Source organism: Helianthus annuus, chromosome 15 (genome assembly GCF_002127325.2).
Source record: "Helianthus annuus cultivar XRQ/B chromosome 15, HanXRQr2.0-SUNRISE, whole genome shotgun sequence".
NCBI lineage: Eukaryota > Viridiplantae > Streptophyta > Magnoliopsida > Asterales > Asteraceae > Helianthus > Helianthus annuus.
In genome coordinates, this window is record NC_035447.2 from 117,876,169 (window position 1) to 117,896,393 (window position 20,225).

Consider the following 20,225-nt stretch of genomic DNA (forward strand, 5'->3'; position numbering starts at 1 on the left):
TCCGTGTGCATGAAGAAGATATTCCCAAGACAGCGTTCCGTACTCGCTATGGGCATTATGAGTTCACAGTCATGCCATTCGGTTTGATTAATGCTCCTGCTGTTTTCATGGACCTCATGAATAGGTTCTGCAAACCTTATTTGGATAAATTCATCATCGTTTTCATTGATGACATTTTTATATATTCTAAGATGCGAGCTGATCATGAGCAACATCTTCGTCTTACTTTGGAACTCCTAAAGAAAGAGCAACCTTTCGCCAAATTCTCCAAGTGTGAATTCTGGCTTAAAGAAGTTCAATTCTTAGGACATATTGTCAACGCACAAGGTGTTCATGTAGATCCCTCCAAGGTCAGTGCGATTAAGGATTGGGATACGCCTACTACCCCTACTGAGGTTCGTTCTTTTCTTGGTCTAGCAGGTTATTATCGCCGCTACATAGAGAATTTCTCAAAGATTGCAGTTCCTCTAACTGCTCTAACTCAGAAGAACAAGCCCTTTGATTGGGGATTTAAACAAGAGGAAGCGTTCCTGACTTTGAAACAAAAACTTTGCGACGCGCTTGTCCTAACTTTGCCCGAGGGTAATGATGATTTCGTCGTTTATTGCGATGCATCTAAATTGGGTCTTGGCTGCGTCCTGATGCAAAGGAACAAAGTCATAGCATACGCATCGAGACAGTTGAAGATACATGAGAAGAACTACACCACTCATGATCTTGAGTTGGGTGCAGTTGTCTTCGCTCTTAAGATACGGAGACACTATTTGTACGGTACAAAATGTGTGGTTTTCACGGACCACAAAAGTCTTCAGCATATCTTCAATCAGAAAGAACTCAACATGAGGCAACGACGCTGGGTGGAGCTTCTAAACGACTATGACTGCGAAATTCGCTACCATCCTGGTAAGGCGAATGTCGTAGCCGATGCTTTGAGTCGCAAGGAACGTACTAAGCTTCATTGTGTTCGTGTCCAATGTGTTATTCAAGCTCAATCCGATATCCAAGCCCGTATTTCTCAGGCTCAACAATCTTGTGTTTCACAAGGCTTGATGGATAAGGAATTTCCTTATCACATAACTCCTGCTCTAGAACTGAAGGATAATGGATCATATTACTTCATGGACCGTTTGTGGGTCCCAAGCCAAGATAATCTTCGTACCTTGCTTATGGATGAAGCCCATAAGTCTCGTTATTCTATTCATCCTGTCCCAGATAAGATGTATAAGGATCTTCGTATTCAGTATTGGTGGCCTGGTATGAAGAAAGACATTGCCTTATACGTATCAATTGCCTTACTTGTCTTAAGGTGAAGGCTGAACATTAGCGTCCTTCTGGTTTATTGGAGCAACCAGAGATCCCAGTTTGGAAATGGGAAAACATTACTATGGATCTCATTACTAAACTCCCGCGCACAAAGAAAGGTCACGATGCCATCTGGGTTGTCGTTGATCGTCTTACCAAGTCAGCGCATTTCTTGCCAATCCGTGAGGATTTTTCGGCTGACAAACTTGCTCAGATCTACGTGGATGAAATTGTAGCTCGACATGGTGTTCCTTTGAACATCATTTCTGACCGAGATGCTCGTTTCACTTCTCATTTTTGGAGAACCATGCAATCTGCTATGGGGTCCCAACTTAATCTGAGCACAGCTTATCATCCGCAAACGGATGGTCAATCTGAAAGAACAATCCAGACATTGGAGGATATGCTTAGAGCTTGTGTGATCGATTTTGGTGGTAGTTGGGATTCACATCTTCCGTTGATTGAATTCTCCTACAACAACAGTTATCACTCCAGCATCAACATGGCTCCTTTCGAGGCTCTCTATGGTCGAAAATGTCGTTCACCAGTCTGCTGGAATGAGATCGGCGAGGCTCAGCTTACTGGACCTGCCCTCATTTTAGAGACAACAGATAAGGTTAAGAAAGTTCGTGATAACCTTCAGACAGCTAGAAGCCGTCAAAAGAGTTACGCGGACCTAAAACGCAAGCCCTTGGATTTTCAAATCGGTGATCGTGTATTACTTAAGGTCTCACCTTGGAAAGGTGTGATCAGATTTGGAAAGAAAGGAAAACTTGCACCTAGATACGTTGGACCATTCAAGATCGTCGAAAGAATCGGTAAGGTAGCCTACAGACTTGAGTTACCTCCTGAACTTGGAAATGTTCATCCAACCTTTCACGTGTCCAATCTCAAGAGGTGTTTAGCTGATGAGAACCTCCACATACCGCTTGACGAAATTCGTGTTGATAAAACACTGAAATTTGTTGAGAAACCGGTGGAAATCATGGAACGTGAAGTCAAGTGGCTTAAATGCAAGCGCATTCCTTTGGTCAAGGTTCGCTGGGAATCTAAACGTGGACCCGAGTTTACTTGGGAATGTGAAGATCAAATGAAGGCGAAATATCCGCATCTTTTTCCACGAGTTTCCTCTAAATAAATTTCGGGACGAAATTTCCACAAGTAGGGGAGACTGTAACATTTGTGCTTGTAATCATTATGATTAGTTCAGTTATCAATAAAACAATGTTATTTGATCCCAATATTTGTTTGGTTGTGTTTTACATTCTTCATGTTTTGACTTTTATTGAATTCCAAACTCTACATCGCTTTCTGGAGGATTATACGCAAACTGGTGCGTAAACGTACTCAGTTTAATGCGACAAATACTCCGGAACATCAACATATACTCAACATACCTTAAATAACCTTTACATAACTTAGAAATAAGTTTTGAAGGCTTTGGTATGGCAAAAACAAGTTAATTCGCTTATAGGGACTAAACTTGACAAACTGCAAAAGTATGCCAAGTTGAACTGTAACGCACAATCCGGAACATGTCCATAAGTTAAAAATACCATAAATATCCTTTACATAGGTTATAAATAGGCTTTGAGGGGTTTGGTATGCTAAAACAAACTTTTGGATCATTCAGGGACTAAAAGTGTCAAAAAGTGCACAAGTTTGCACTTTCGCGCATAACTTACGTTCTGAATACATTCGGACATCCAAAAATTTATGTAAGCATCCTAATATTATGCCTTAGTGTTTGGCATGAGAAAGTTCCATTCGTCGCGTCATTTGGATCGTCTTTCGCGCTTATGCGCATTCCGTCGTAATTAAGCGAACATCGCAATCGTACGGCCGAACGAACCAACATCCGACCTATTTCTGAGCATGTTTCATGTCCACAATGTTTAGGCATCATTTTAGGGCCTTAAAGTTGGCTTTACGGACCTTAGAAGTATCGGAAATGGCTTAAACATGCAACAGGGACCTAAACTGTAAATTCTGCAAGTTGTGCAGATCAGACATAGCCAGGCGGCCCGCCTGGGTTTTGCTTGTCTGCTGACGCGGGCCGCATGGCCCCTTCAGTTGCAGAAACTTTGTTTTCTTGCAAAAATTGGCCTTTCAAACACTCCAAAGGGCAATGCCCTTTCACCATCTTAGGGGTTAAGGTCACATTAAGCCACCACAACATCTTGACAAGTGTACGGCTTGGATCGTGGCACGATATTCAAGAAACGATCCTAACGGCTTTACTTTTCCTATAAATACCCCCCCCTTTGGTTAAAACCCACAAAAAATCTGATCTAAAGCTCTAAGTTGAGGCCTTTGCTCTCATACCTGAGCTCCTGGATCGAGATTAGCTTTCGGGGACCCTTCGTAAGTGTTCTTTCATTCTTTATTCGCTTTTCGAGTCCGAAAGTCAACTTTTTGTTTGACTTTCTGCGTTGACCAGCCTATGGTCAACACGAAGTTCATTGGAACTTCATAACGTGAGCGTGATCACGATGGTTATAGTCCGTAGTGACTATACCTACTGAATACCACGTTATCTAGGCTCAGTGACGAGTCGTAGTTTCGGCCAAAATGCGCATTCTTGCGTATTTTGTAACCAAACTACTCGTGAGCATCAAAGCCGTTTGTTTTGATGCCAAACCTGTTTTCTAAACTTAGTTAAGCATGTTCTAACATGCTTAGCTCGTCACTTTTAGTATAGTGCTTATATAGGGTCGTAAGGTAAGCGATCTAAACCATCGCTTATACTTTCGAACCCGACCCTTTTGGTTGATCATTAGGATCCGACCAAACACATTAGGTGACCATAGCTGTAACCTTCCGAGGTTATACCTTGTGGTCACGATATTAGGCGTTCCAAACGCGTTCTACGCGAACGACGCGTTAAGGTAGCATAAGCTACCTAAACGGGTCGTAATGGGCCGTAAGCACTTAGGTAAAGTTTCATTTTAGTATGTAGGCTTTGTTAAACCATATTACACGAGTCTCCATACTCGTTTGGTTTACGAACCCGCATACTATCCGACCCTTCCGATTTAGGTCCGGTATATTAACATAGCTACCTATTAGGTGCCGTTTGATATTCCGTGATCTCTAGCATTATTTGGTTATTATACAAGAACTTCAAAGCAATCTCAGGTGAGTACATAGAACCCCATCTTTTAAATGCTTTCGAGGTGTCAATGTGAGTACATTGAACCCCACATTTACTGTTTTCCAAACTGTTTTGGGGTGAAACACATGTGCCTACTTGTTACTTTCATGCTTTCCATGTTTTCACATCATATACCTGCTATGTTCGTTAGTACATTATAATACATGATTTCATTAAATTTCATGCTATGTATGCCCATTGTGTGCGTACTTGGTACATTGCTTTTCACTACATTTCATGCTATGTATGCCCATTGTGTGCGTACTTAGTACATTGCTTTACATTACATTTCATGCTATGTATGCCTATTGTGTGCGTACTTAGTACATTGCTTTACATTACATTTCATGCTATGTATGCCCATTGTGTGCGTACTTAGTACATTGTTTCACATTGCATTTCATGCTATTTATGCCCATTGTGTGCATACTTAGTACAATTGTTTACATCACATGCTTTCATTTTGGTATGACATTTGGTTTGTTTAACATGGAACAATACATTCATTAACATTAGCTATGCCATTCGTTAGTAGGTAGTGGTACCATAGGAATTGACAACTCCCGTTCCGGACATCCTAGGTTGGTTGGGAGGAAAGGAATGACCGAATTCGATATACATAACTTAGATAAACCTTTAATTTGTTTAAGGGTTTATCGCCACAGTATCAAGGCTTGGATGTATGCATTTTCACAATACCGCATAAATGTTTGTATCAGTATAGCATGCATTGTTCCACAAAACATAACATTGATTTAAACTATGTTTTACTTCAATACCTTGTTTTGTGCATTTTACATATGGTTTAGTTGATACACCTCACTTACCATACAAGATATATTTTGGGTACACATTACATGAACTACATTAAACATAAACATTTTGACATTGATATACATACTTGGTGGTTTACATTGAACATAGACATTTCGTTATGGTTTACACAATAACACTTGACAACTGATTTATACATGAACAATTTACAAGGTGGTTGGTTTGGGTAAATGGTTTGAGTAACGTGGCGTATGTAATATGGTACAAACATGGTGGATACGCCGCTGGTACTTCCTATATATAAGTGTTTGTATGGTATTACATATCGTAGCGTTATTTGAATCATTTCAATTTGAGACATATAACATTTTATACAAATAACACACTTTTCACAAGACCTTGATTTACAAACAACTTATCTTATACAAACTCATTTTACTAGGTTATTCATTTAACCTTACATTTTATTTATACATATCATCTGATCTTATCGTTTTCACATGATTTACAAAACAAAACAATTTACAAGGTTCATGACTGACTGTTATTAAACGTTTTCTTTAAACTCAAGTCATGAATCACATTTTCACAAAACCTATGTATCTCACAGGCATTTTTATGCTGACGTACCTACTTTCACATGTGTTTTCAGGAGCTATCGTGTAGGATGACGATGGTGACACTAGGGCGGACCCGTGCCTTAGAGACTAAAAATGAAGATAGACTAGTTTAATTACGTTATGAACTCTGTATTACCTGTTTTGAAACGATGTAACACTCGTGTTTAATAAATAAAATGAAACTTTAATTTCCATGGTTATGAAACAATTTAATTCTGTCCCAACACTCCCCGGCGTTTTCCGCCGGTTGCATGTTATACGCGGCCGGGGTGTGACAGAAGAGTTGGTATCAGAGCCAATGGTTATAGGGAATTAGGTTATTAGTAATGCTTTGACCTAGACTATAACTCTCTAGGACCCTAACACAAGTTATCTTGTGTTTAGATTTTAAAACATGCACCCTTACGATCTGTAAATGGTCCCCCAGATAATAGTTTCTTGGCTGGACAGCACCCTTTTTGCATCTTTGACAACTCAACACCTCCATTGCCACCCTTAATTATGCCATGTGTTAGGACACTAATCCTCCCATTAGAGCTCCATGGGATACTTGTCACCCTCACATGAACCTTTGATTAGTATAAATACCCACCTAAGTTGCACATTTTCTTCCACGCCTTCATAATTCACTTATAAACTCGTCTTGTGGAGTTGCTTCTGCTTAGTAGCCTCCTATTTTGACTTCTAAAAGTGTTCTCCAACACTAATAAGTGTTCTTCCTAGTGTATTTTAATTTATTGGCTAGTTATTAGGCGAAAGTCAAGCAAATGACTTTTGCTTTGACTTTCGGTTCTGATCATTTTGGTCAAGTCAAAGTTGAACGTGATTGTAATAATGAGGGTATTAATTCCCTGTGATTATACTCTCTGACCATCACGTTTAGCAGGCAAAATGACAAGTCAAACATTTAGAAAATAAAAAGTAAAAAACGCAGATTTTTGCAAATTATGACAAATGATCTTTTAAGTATCTAAACTATAAGTTTGACATTATAACAGTTTATATAGCATTATAAAACTTATTTCGACATGTCTAATTCGTCATATTCAGTTTAGACTTCAATTCTATATCGAAAGTCAAGCAGTTTGACTTTTGTTTTGACTTTCGATTCCGACCCATTTGGTCTACTTTAGAACCCAATTAAGGCATGTTATGTGACAATAATATTAAAGAGAATAACCCTCTGAGGTTATACCATTTGGCCATATTATTTGAAGGGTTATTCGACGAGTCAACTATATATACTTTTTAAAATGTTAAAACACCCTTTTGGCGTAGAAATGATTTTAAAACCTAAGGGGCATGTAACATAATCTCAAGATTAATCTTACCATGTTTTAAAATATGTTTTGATATATTGGACTCGTCGTAGACCCATTTGACCACCCGATGCCTTGGTTACACTAACGACTAGTTTAATATATATATATATATATATATATATATATATATATATACTAGTCGTTTACCCGCGCGATGCGGCGGGAAACATATCACCTAGGTTGGTGAGTTTAGGGCTATGTACAGGGCGGTTCGGTTTTGACCCATAACCAAAACCAAATTCGCGATGCAATGGAAAAAAACATATATTTTTTAGGGCTAGTAGGAAACCCGCGTGATGCGGCAACGACAATATATAACGTGGTACTCGTTTTCTATTAGGTTAATAAGCTTGTCGTGATATATTGTATACTACGTCTGTTAGTTTTCTTATTCCTAGCGTCACTATTGCCTATCTATGTCATGAGCCTAACCTGTATGTCCATCAACCCGACTTGGATCTTCAGATTGCATGAAACTTTGAAAAACAAAATGTCATCAGCCAAACCTGCATGTCCATCAACCCGACTCAGATCTTCAGATTTAGATGAAACTTTGAAAAACAAAACGTGATGTATACAATAGACCAAAATTGACATTGTATAATTTGGGTTAGACTTTTTTTTAAGCGAAATCTACAAATTTTTTTGTGAATGGATCATGATTCTTATCGAATTTAGTAAATAGAATGAAATAAAATATGGAATTAGGCCTTATTTCCAATTAAGACGAAAGATTAAAAAAAAAAAAAAACCATCAAATGGATTATTGAATCAATTCATTCATTTATGGCTTATACGCTAGTCAGAAGCAAGGTAAATAGGAAAAACAAGAACCAATTCTCAGTTAAAAAAATAAACGGATTGGAACATTATATTGGGTTGTTTCTTTTCTTATATCGAATGTGTCACTAAATATAGCTAAAGGGAGAACACACGAATAAGAAAATTTCAGTAATAAGCATAGTAATTTAGAAAAAAAAAAATCACAAACTAACTTATATTTTTACATACAATGAAATTTTAAACTATGAGTTGTGGTTTTATTGGGATGGGTCTAAACTTATTGGGTTTGAACCGTGAAGGGTTGGCTCACTCGCATAACAAGATGTGCGGGTTAGGTCGTAAATAAAGAGGTTATATGGTTAATTCACCAACTTGTTTAGAATAGAGTAACTCATCAACTTGTCTATAAACATAGCCTACTTAAGTCATTTTATCACATCCAACTAACCAACCAGGCTACACAGGGCGTATCTCTATGTCTGAGTTACATGACTTGATACTTTTGAAATAAATGAAAGTTCCGTTAATATCAACCCACAGCCCCAGCCGAGTCTAAACTCTAAAGGGACACAAAGTCACATAGTGCATTTAAGCTAAGCTATAAAAATACATTGCTTAATCAAAATGAAAACTGAGATTTTATAACTCAATTTACTTTTTACACTATAGCAAATAAACCCAAAAAGTGAAATTAGTGAAACAGCTTAGGAAAGTAAAAAATATTATAAACCCACAAAATGGCATCGAATATCCAGTATTTCTTTCAGGCAGCTCACCATATTTGCCGGTATGAATAGAATTACAACACGAAAGTCAAAAGTCAAAACATATGTCAACTAAAAAGTCAAATTTCTGAATAATATTCTTCTGCAATAGATCCGGAGTTTCCAATTACCTAACCAACATCAAACTTGTGATTTTTCATAAGCTTCTTCTACACAACAAGAAAATCCACTTCAGGTATGTCAAATACCTATCCGACATCAATCTTGGTATGTCGACGGCCCTCCTTGATGTTATAAGAAAATAAGCATGCCCCACGATTATGACAAATGTTGTTGCAGAAAATGCAATGGAGTCCATAACATCCAAGAGAATTCCCAAAATGCTAACTGGAAAAAAAGCCCAAGCTGAGCTAGTTAGAATCCGAACCCGCTATAGAAGATCAATCAAACCTGCTTGTAGGCCAGCCTATCAATTTCATCATGTTTTGCTTGTAAGGTCTTTAGCCGCTCCCTCCTCGGGTCATCATCTGGTGTTAGCGCAAGGGGCATTTCCATTCTGACCAGATCCACCACCTAACTGTTCAAAACAACAGTAATTTTTCAATGATATTAGTTGGGTCTACATTCCATATAGGATGAATTAAGGTTTGAAAAAAACAAATGAAGCTGCAGTTGCGTTTAAATAAAGATGTCTGCAATATTTCTAGTGGATAAATAACATAGACATAAATCATTTGTGAGCAGGCCTCGCTTGGGTTGGTTAAATTTTAGCATGCGCAAAAAATTTAGTTAGGGTTGATGCTAAAGAAGGACCTTGTAAACTATCTGTATTTTTTAATCCACCATCAAAATCAAGTTTAAAATATAAAAAGTTACTGTAATTTTTCATCCACCATAAAATATATATTTTATAAGCTACTGCTTATGATCTTTCTTTAACAAAAACATATAGAACTAAAACAATTTACCTTCTTGTACTGTTAACAATGAATAAAAGTAAAAAAAGAGAGGTATTTATACTTATTATACTGTTAACAAATACATCAAAAGAAAACTTCATACCTCCTCAATATGATCCCATCATCAAAACTTGGCCTCGGATCTGTTTCTAACATCATTTAACTATATATGAAGGCGAGCAGTAACAATCAAGTTGTTATCGCCGGCTCAACAATGCTTCTTGCTTCTAAAAAAGCTTCGTGGCTTTTAGAAGACAATTTATCCAATGTAGCCATATGAATAACTCCAATTATAGCAACTAAAGGCACCACAACATGTGTCACAAGTGCTAATTGCCAAACTGCTGCGAATCCCACTCCTACAGATCTTGCAACCCCAGCCTAATAAGTATCAAAGTTATCGAATTTTAACCACATTGTAATTTGTTAGACATGTAATTAACGTATTTGGGATGTCCAGCTTAGATTTGTGGGTCGAATCCACAACCACATTAAGCTGAACGAACGGTGTTCAGGTCGAGTTGGCGAGTTGGCCCACCTAACCTATTTATTTTTTGACTTTTAAAAATATATATTTATGCTATAACTTAAAATGATTGGGTATATATTTATAAGATGTTACCAACTATGAACAAAAAGCAACCTCATTGAGTGTCTTTTCTCAAGCTTTAAATATCGTATCAGCAAATCGGTTTTTTTAAAACAGCAGCCTGGTACGAAATCACCAAGTTTAAGAGATCGCTCTTGAAAGCTTGAACGAAATCACCAACAAAATAAAACTTCATGTTGTTGAAAAGTTTCGGAGCCTACAAAAACCTAACGTTCATGGTCACCAACATGTCATGATTCCGCTTAAAATAAAAATTTATCAGTCTTACATTACTTAGAGCTCTTAACCTCCCTGCTGTGGGCCCACCGGAACAACCATGTGTATCTAAATGTACTTCGTATGTTTCTTCGTTCACAATACGCCCAGCCTCTACACACGCCTTTAACCCTGAAAAATAAAATGCCAATGTCACATTCATGTTTATTTGGACTTGTAAAATCGTAAGATCGACGGCTCAGATTAAAATCCGTACATTCCATTGTAACAACCCATTTTCGATGTGTGCATGCGCCATTTGCATCTGTGGCAGCGATCACATGTGTGACGTTATCTTTCCAGTACTTTGACACTAATGCTCCGTTAGTTCTCGCAAAGTCAACCATCATAAACTGCATTTCAGAAATCAACTATTAGAAAAAAACATAAACGCGTGAATTTATATAATTTCGGTTAAAAATAAGTTGTTTTGCACGTTAACCTTTTGTTCTGCAGAAAGAGATGAACCACATAACACCAAATTCTTTCCACCATCTTGCAACGTTGTGCAACGATTCACATTTGTAGATATTCTATAGCCAGGACAGAAAAAAGTGTTACTAACTAATTAAAAGAAATTAATTATTCGAAAATAAATACTCACGTTTTTTTGGTGACTTGTTTCTTGGATTTTGACTTTTGACTTTTGACTTTTTTCTTTCGGAAATTTGTGAGAAACATCAAACATGGTCGGGACACAGCAACAAGAAGTCAATCTATAAAAAACAAACAATTTAGAAAACAATGAACATGATTATAAACCAAAACTGGCATGTGTGCATAAATATTTACTTAGCGAATCCCATCTGAAATCAGGGATGTCGTATGCACGCGGCACATGGTAAGTTCGTTGGCATGATTTCATGTAGCACCCAAGAACGGCTCCCTTTTTACCGCAACTGGTGCATTTTAGCTTGCTAGCCCTTACGACTTCCGACTCTAACTTCTTGACTGTTCCTTTATGGAAGTAAATCTGAGGAGCCCTGCAATTGTAAATGTCATAGGTAAATATTCATCAAATTAAAACTTAATATTTAAACTTAATATTCCTCATGTTCTCAAAGCTAAAAACATAAATGGAATTATATTGCTCTACAGCCTCCCGAATAGAGTTCACAATGTTCTCTTTATGCTCTCTCCCTTTCTTCTTTGTCTTCGACAGCGTCACTGCATTCAACAACAATACACAATTTTTCTAAAAAATAGGCCCAAAACATAAAACAGCTACACACGATAAAAACTTCACTTTTAATAATACTTTTAGAAGATCTACACTATGAACAAATTTAGTACCTGTGAAGCGTATAAAGATTCCGGACACACTTATCGGCATCAGGAGATAAATATTTCCCATTCTCCCTGTCTAGGTCGAGCTCAAGTGGAAATTCGTACCGATTATTTATCTACATAGGAATCAGAACAGGTTCATGAAAACTAATGTTTTAAAAAAAACAGGAACATAAAAGAGCTAAAATTACTCTAGGAAGTGGAAAAAGTTCTTCGACACTTACGTTTACCATTGTATCACTCGTGAAGTCATATTCAAAACGCTTTAGCCGGAGTTGAAGAACATGTGGGAAATCATTATACAACACACCCTTCTTAGCATCCTGAATTAAAACAAACATGTGAGCTTCACCCAAAACAACTTTTTAGGTTAAAAATATTATGAAGTATGAACTGATATTCAACCTGTAACCCATGTGCTTCAGCATGGTATTTATTGTCACCCTCAAGCCGTTCCACTTCAGCATATTTGTCAAAAGAAGCATAAACGCCCCGACAGCCTTTCACATCAAGTTGGTTTGATCTGATATAAAAATTTGTATGATGTTATTAACAGTATCATTAACTGTTTACGAACCAACACACTCAAGCTGCTTCACATATTCAGTACCATAAAATGAATATGTATTGTTAACTCACTTGCAGCTTCGATTCCGATTTCCTTTTGGATTTCTTCTCATTCTTAAATCAACTGAAATTCATAACACATTCACAATAATCAAGAATAAATAAATTGAAGCACGATTTACCTAGGGTTACTGGTTTCTTAAGAAATCACCTCAACGTTGGATAAAGACACCAAAGAATGAACTTACAATCAACATGTGTTTTATTTAGAAGCTTTGGTGAATGACTGAGTACAGGATTTTGAGTCTTGGTTTTGTTCTATCAATGTCTGCACAAGACAACGATCACACAAAGTTAACTCAAAAGAAAATAATTACAACTTATTTTACCATTGTTTAACCCTAAATCAACGAAATAAGCTATACATCAAATTACACCATGTCGGAACTCAAGATTGCTTCTACTAAAGTCCATCCAAGAGTGTCATTTAGTGTAAAATCTTTAAATCAGTGAAAGATCTTAAGAATTCAGAATAGTGAAGGACAACGTAATTAATATGGAAGTAAAACGTCGTCTTAAAGAGCGATTTGTGTGTTTACCTTCATCTGAAACATGATTCCAGAGAGATTCATGGACAGACAGTCACCTGATTCCGGCCATTCTCCAGCAAATCTGTGGATCCCTTGTTCAAATCTGTGGATCCCTTGGTGCCTTCGACATCTGAAAAACATATAGAAACTACCGTCAAGCATCATAACTTGCCATATTAGAGCCACATATATTCATTAAATCAGAAGAAAGAAATGATTCTACAGGTATCAGTTCTTACCAAGTTGCCAGATAAAGCTTGTTTAAGCCCTATATCGCCAGAATCTCCACTTACAAAACCCTAGATTGCCTGAAATCAGCAAAGCCCTGATCAAAGCTTTGATTTTAGGTTGACGATTCCTGAATAAAAGACAAATCATGGGTAATTTTCAGTTCTTGGGAAAAAAAATTAAAAGTTTTCGATTCTTAGAGAAGTATGATACCTGGAATGAAGGAGAAGTCACGATTGAAGCAGCGTAACAAGGCGGAGGGGAATAGGCGGTGGAATCCTCACAGATCTGCTCATGAAACGGATCTGGTGATAGATCTGGCATGGGTTTCTTGAGTCGGCGAGAGAGAGAGAGAGAGAAGAGAGAGAAGATCTGATGGTTTTGTGAGATGTGTGAGTTGTGAGAGAGAAAGGAATTGTTGATCCGTGTGAAGTGAAGTGGACGGCTGAGATCGCGATCCGTGTGAAAATTGAGAGAAATGGACGGCTGAAGATGAACCAGTAGAAGGGTAATTTATTTGTGTTTCTTGGTGCCTTAAGACTTGTACATTGTGCATTGAGGGTGTTTTCAACACATTGCCGAATTACCATTCTGTCCTTCCTATATGCTTATTAAAGTAGTATAGATATAGATATATATATATATATATGGGGAAGGTTCAAATGAAAACCACTAGTTATTGTGAAAACTCGAAAACTAATTAAAAAAGCCAAAAAACATACCAAATTTTTTTTATTTATTTTTTTTGCATATAAATTTTCGCCATTTTTTATATAAAAAAAATTTCAAAAAAAAAATTGTAGTGCACATGTGTATGTGTACTACAAAAAATTTTTTTTTTGAAAAAAGTTTTTTTTATATATAAAAAAACCTGCGATTTTTATAAAAAAAATTCAAAAAAAATTTGGTGTCTTTTTTAGGCTTTGTTTAGTTAGTTTTCAAGTTTTCACAATAAAAAGTAGTTTTCTTTTGAACCATCTCCTATATATATATATAAAAAATCGCAGGTTTTTTTATATAAATTTATTTTTTCAAAAAAAAATTTGTATTCAAAAAAATCGCACTACAAATTTTTTTTTTGAATTTTTTTTTATTTTTTAGTTAGTTTTCGAGTTTTCGTATTAACTAGTGGTTTTCATTTGAACCTTCCCCTATATATATATATATATATATATATATATATATATATATATATATATATATTAACTAGTCGAATTGGGTTTAAACCTTTTAAAATTATCTCAAATCAGAATGTTTGGTTAAATAACCTTTATTATATATATATATATATATATATATATATATATATATATATATATATATTAACTAGTCGAATTGGGTTTAAACCTTTTAAAATTATCCCAAATCAGAATGTTTGTTTAAATAACCTTTATCCAATGAGGCATTGCACTCGATAGGTATAAACCACATTCTATTCGGTGTACGCTAATCTAGCGAAACCGAACCTATTCTTAAGTTAACAGGTCAAGTCTAAGGAACTTACCTATGACCCGTGGACATTCTAACGGATAACTAATTATGTTCATTCTGAACTATAGAACCCCCCTGATAATCAGACTTGGGTCAAGAATACTTAGACTTGCGGCTTTTGCTAAACTAAAATTGTTATCGATTGGAAGCTAGTAAAAGGTAAATACTCTTAACCTATTTTATTTTTAAATTTAGGGTATGGAAAATATGCCACTTGGAGCGGGTATTATATAAATGAGCCTTGTGATTGCTTATAAATATAAGAACTCAGTTTAATCTGTATTACTTGATAACTAAAACAATTGGGGGTTAATGGTACCGTGTCCGAGCGTCCCGACTCATGAACAACTATTGCCATACTAAATAATGTGTCTGTGAAGGCATACTGACAATAAGACGCGTTATTAAACTTTGGTGTGTACCTTAATCATTATAGCACTGAAAATGACCGGCACTGATTCTGGTTCCCAACTGTATGGCAAGTATTGTAAAACTGGTGACAAGATAAAATCTCAAGAAATATTAAATGATTACCTACGGGTTTTCTCTATCTATGAAACTCTTTTTGAAAAACTATTTTCAAAATGAGTCAGTTAATTGTATTTACCAGTGAAAGTTGACGTATTTTCAAAAGATTGAACCACATGTACCGAACCGTGATATTAGGCTGGGAATCTGGGTCGGTTATGCTAAAGGCTATGGAATTTGCAACTCCTAACTTAAGGCCTATGATGTCCAAAGCTCTTTTTACATTGATCCCGGCTGTGATATATATATATATATAATTATATATATATATAGGGTTGGGTTCATTTCAGAACTCTAAATAACTACAGAACTTTCAGAACTTCTAATAAACAATCATTTTATATATATTTTTTTGTATTTAGGATCTTTTTATCATCTATTATATATATTTCTTTCATTACATACATGTTAAAAGTAGTTTACATATGTATAATAGCCAAATTATATATATGTGTCATAACTAATTACATATATGTAAAAAAAACTAGTTTACATATGTGTAATTATAAAATTACATATAAAAATGATAAAATTACTCTTACCATGCATGTAATCTTAAAAATACACATAATAAATGATAAAATTATCCTAAACATAAAAATATATAAATAAAAAGATTGTTTATTAGGAGTTCTGTGAGTTCTGAAATATTTATGGTTCTGAAATGATCCTTACCCTGTATATATATATATATATATATATATATGTATGTATATGTATATATTCAAGCCTTTTATTTAATTAAATATTTTTACTCCAATACTTCTGCTGCATATAACTTATGATACTATTATCCAATCGTCACGCTTAAACCCTACCCTTCTGGGCCCACCGGAAATCGGGGATGTGACACCCGTGAAAATAAACATAAATAGAACAGGTCGGCCTTTGTGACCCACTTGTTGCTCTTGCCACGTCCAACGATGGAGGTGGCAATGCAACGATGTATATATCTAACTAGTGGATCTCGAAGCATCAAGGCCCAGACCTTCTTAGCGAACGCACCACCACCGATCATGGGCCACCAAACAATCTAATCATCATCAGGCATAAATGCGACTACGGTGGTGTAAAGGCCGGTGACTATCTCCAGCTCGTGGTATAAACCGGAGACAACTGCAAACCGATGCAGCGACATCCCTTGTTGTTGTCCAAGAAGACAGAAAGATACCTCAGCAGGCAGCTGCGACTCGTTCGGATCATCCATATATGAATCCGGCTGGTCAACCGGAGTAATCAGAACATGGAAATAAACTCCACCATCATCGACCGATGAGACGACTTAGCTTCGTTGTCAAATAAACGATCCAATGGTGTATCCTCCTCGATAAAACCCCGCACCCTGTAGTCATCCCCTATAGTCCATAACGCATCCTTGGACAACGTCCTCTGCCGCTTGCCACTCAACTGACTAAACTTCTGGAATCGCTTGCATTCCTAACTACGATGTGCATAATGCATGTTTTCGTACTGCGAACAATCACCTGATGCCATCTCATCGAATCCTACGTCTCGATAAACGTGTAAAGTCTAATTTTTATGGGAACATGACGATCTACGTCTCGAGTCTAAATTATAAGGGACAAATCTCAATAATGTGTAAAGTATAAATTATACGAGTCCATCTCCATCTACGTGTCAAGTTTAAATTATAAGGGTCAAATCTCGATAAGCGTGTCATGGCTAAATTTTACGGATACATCTCGATCTACGTGTAAAGTCTAAATTATATGGGTCAATCTCGATCTACGTATCAAGTATAAGTTTTACGCGCTCATCTTGATCTACGTGTCAAGTCTAAATTTTACAGGTCCATCTCGATCTACGTGTCAAGTCTAAATTATGGGGGTCCGTCTCGATCTATGTCTAAAGTCTAAATTATAAGGGTCCGTCTCGATCTACCTGTCAAGTATAAATTTCACGCGTCTGTCTCTATCTAAGTGACAAGTATAAATTTAACACCTACGTGTCAAGTATAAATTTTACGCGTTCGTCTCGATCTACATGTTCGACTTATTATTTATATATATTATTTAAATTTTGAATTTATTTTATATTAAATTAGCTTTAAAATTAATTTTACGTGTCAAGTCGAATACGAACAGGTCTGTATAAATATACGGTCCGTCTTGATAAACGTGTCCGGGTCCCGACCCCCACCACCTAACCACCACCACCATTAAAACCTAACCACCACCACCAAACTCTAACCACCACCACTAAATCCTAACCACAACTAAACCCTAACAACCACCAAACCACTGCCACCCACCACCACCCTAACAACCATCGTCTAACCACCACCGTCTACCCACCACCATACCAAACCACCACCACCACCAAACCATCTACCAACCATTACCAAAACCACAGTACAACCCACCACCAAACTTGACCAACCACAACATGTCACACCCCAACCGATGGCGGAAACATTGGGGTGAGGCACTGAGCGAAACAGGTTGTCCAAGAGAAATCCATAACAACTAAATTACCGGATAATTAACATTATGTTCCATACCATAACTTATCAAGTAAAACAATTATTACAGACATAGATATCTCAAGGCAAATCATTGTTCTGACAACTCAAAATATAAATTGTTTGTTTGATTTCTAGACTCTTCCTAATCTTGATTCCACAAAAGATAGCAAGCATCCTAGCATCTCAAACACCTGTCACATACGTTAAAATAGAGGTCAATACACATAGTGTAAAGGTGAACATACAAGTTTAATAGCATAATAGATAGCGAAATCATTTTACGCATAACCAGCATGTAACATGTAGCAAAGTGAAGCTAGTAGGTTATCGACAATGAAATATGCACAGGCGTGACTACGAGTTGTAGAGTGCTAAACACATATCACCACTGTAACACGTGAAGAAATACCCTTAGCAACCCCCATCCATGACAGGTGTTGAGTCCAAACTATAGTACTATCGTTGCTAAGGTGTCAAGCAACAATCACTGTGTAAACATAACACACAAGCATTCATCGAGTAACACGTATAACATGCAATAACAGTCAGCGTATAAAAGTGTTTGCGTTGTGTGTCGATCGTGATTTGAATAAGTAATGTATGTCACACCCAAACGTGCGTAAAGCAAAGAGGGTTCGAGTATACTCACAGATAGCGTTTACTAAATAAACACCGTCTTGGATTGAAGGGAGTGTTGGAAAGTTAGCCTAATTACAGAACGATAGCATAAGCGATGAACGGTGCGTTAAACGGTGACGAGTGAACTGAGTAACGAATGGTCATCCGGTCGGATGGCAATCCGGACAGATGGTCATTCGATTGGATGACAATCCGGACGGATGGTCATCCGGTCGGATGGCCATTCGGTCGGATTGGCATTGGTTTGGGATGGATGTGTTGGTGTATGATGGCTTTGAAGTTTTCGTTGTAGCATTTTAAAATCAGAGAAGTATCTCTACCTTTCAGGTCGTCCGGTCGAACGGTCGTCCGGTCGGATGGCCGTTCGCTCGGATGGCGATCCATTCCAGCGAGGCATTTCTCAGAGAACAAGTTCACAGCAGGATGGTCATTCGACCGGATGATCGTCCGATCAGATGACCATTCGCTGGAAACTGATATGTATTGAAAGTTTGTAAAAAGTTCAAGTGTTGGGACCACAAGTCATCCGATCGGATTGTCGTTCGATCGGATGGCAATCCAATCGGACGGCAGTCCGTTTGGTGACTTGCTTATTTTGAAACCTGGAAAATTTGTTAAGTTTGAAAAGTTTGCGGTTTGACCGAGACGATATGACAACGTGTTAAACAACGGAAACCCCATCAAGTCCAAGTTATCCGATCGGATGGGAATCACCCCGTCTGATCAGTTGACTGTTCTTAACGGTTGTTAATGTTCAACCTGTGAATTGGTAGTCTCTTTGATAGGAGTCAGTTCTCAGATCGACACTTTGCTAGAGAATTAGCGGAAGGCCTGAATGAGCTCCGATTCTATTGGTTTTAAGTTCATGAGTGTAAAAGAGTTGAAAGAAAGTTATGAAAACATCTTTCAATCCTTTTAATCTCGAAAATGTTTAGGTTTTAGGTGAAAACAGTGTTTAACATGTCGAAATCTATTAGATCTGAGTTGTTCTTGGTGGAATGATGTCAATCTTGAAGTTCATAAGAACCCCATGATGACATCATCCTAGAACACCTCAAATTAGAAGATTTCATGGTGAAAGATGAAGATTTGTTGGTGAAAAAGATGAAGGAGTGTGTGTAGATCAAAGATGTACAAGATTTGAGGTAGAAACTTGCAAGAATCGCGAGAAATAGTGAGAGGATAGGCCAAAGTGCGCTGGTCAGACGAGAGAGTTGTCACATCCCTGTTCATTATGTGACAGGTGGTATTTATAGGTGTCCAAAAGAGGGAAGGCGGTGTAGTGACGGATCGGAGGGCAGTCCGATCGGATGGTCATCCGTACGGATGACCATGCGATCGAATGGTCATTCAATCGAGCGTCTCCGGCGAGTTGAGTTTCGATGTTTCGTTTCGTGCGTTGAGCGTTGCGATGCGTCTGAGCGAGTGTCGATTAAGCGATGCGATAGATTTAAATAATAGTCACACAAATAACCTAACTAACATTTAACAATAACTTGTGTTTAACGTTTGCGATTAGATTGTGTTGCGATAGAGTTGCGATTGCGTTTTCGATTAATCACCACAAGCATAACATAAACATGCACAAGTAACACATAAATAGCACACACACGTAAAACAATATCCAGAACACATAATTCAAGTTGCGATGCGATTGCTATGTGATTAGCGATACATAGATTAGCAATAAACTTTGATTAAACTGTGATTATTATAGATACTCCACATAATACAACTAAAGTACACAAATTAAAGGATTTGATTACAAGTCAAGTTGTACAATCAATAATTAAGCAAGGAGTGACAGATCACATTTAGCAATCTTTTCTTCCTTTGACTTTAACTTGTACTTTGACTTTGAAAACGTGGGTTGTTACTGCCTCCCCTAGTTTAGGGAATTTCGTCT

The 20,225-nt window shown here is 37.1% G+C and overlaps 2 protein-coding genes across 5 annotated transcripts; both read right to left on the minus strand.

The window, feature by feature from the left end:
- Positions 1–9,241: 9,241 nt before the first annotated feature.
- On the minus strand, positions 9,242–11,507 carry LOC110892343 (BRCA1-associated RING domain protein 1-like; the record flags this gene model as incomplete). The annotated part of the gene is made up of 8 exons (XM_022139512.2): positions 9,242–9,257; positions 9,743–10,020; positions 10,283–10,445; positions 10,518–10,636; positions 10,722–10,857; positions 10,947–11,037; positions 11,109–11,214; positions 11,297–11,507. Coding segments are annotated over 6 exons (789 nt in total), but the record flags the coding sequence as incomplete, so codon positions are not given.
- Positions 11,354–13,556, minus strand: LOC110893946 (ubiquitin carboxyl-terminal hydrolase 12). 4 transcript variants are annotated; one of them, XM_035984814.1, is made up of 10 exons: positions 13,390–13,556; positions 13,188–13,306; positions 12,958–13,078; positions 12,607–12,686; positions 12,431–12,482; positions 12,197–12,314; positions 12,016–12,114; positions 11,798–11,907; positions 11,601–11,671; positions 11,354–11,487 (listed from the first exon to the last, which is right to left on the minus strand). In XM_035984814.1, the coding sequence occupies exons 5-9, from the start codon at positions 12,469–12,471 to the stop codon at positions 11,632–11,634; spliced, it is 408 nt and encodes a 135-aa protein (XP_035840707.1). In that variant the 5' UTR covers positions 12,472–12,482; positions 12,607–12,686; positions 12,958–13,078; positions 13,188–13,306; positions 13,390–13,556; the 3' UTR covers positions 11,354–11,487; positions 11,601–11,631. The 4 variants fall into 4 exon arrangements, with proteins under 4 accessions (XP_035840707.1, XP_035840708.1, XP_035840706.1 ...); XM_035984815.1 differs by lacking the exon at positions 11,354–11,487 and having other exon boundaries at positions 11,499–11,671; positions 13,005–13,078; XM_035984813.1 differs by lacking the exon at positions 11,354–11,487 and having other exon boundaries at positions 11,499–11,671.
- Positions 13,557–20,225: the final 6,669 nt, after the last annotated feature.

What these genes read in the sequence shown, in the direction of transcription:
- LOC110893946 (XM_035984814.1), bottom strand. Translation starts at nt 12,471, where the DNA reads ATGAGAAGAAATCCAAAAGGAAATCGGAATCGAAGCTGCAA. An exon ending in CGAGTGATACAATGGTAAAC is followed by an intron (nt 11,908 to 12,015) that starts GTAAGTGTCGAA and finishes ATTCCTATGTAG; the next exon opens with ATAAATAATCGGTACGAATT. An exon ending in AATCTTTATACGCTTCACAG is followed by an intron (nt 11,672 to 11,797) that starts GTACTAAATTTG and finishes TGTTGAATGCAG; the next exon opens with TGACGCTGTCGAAGACAAAG.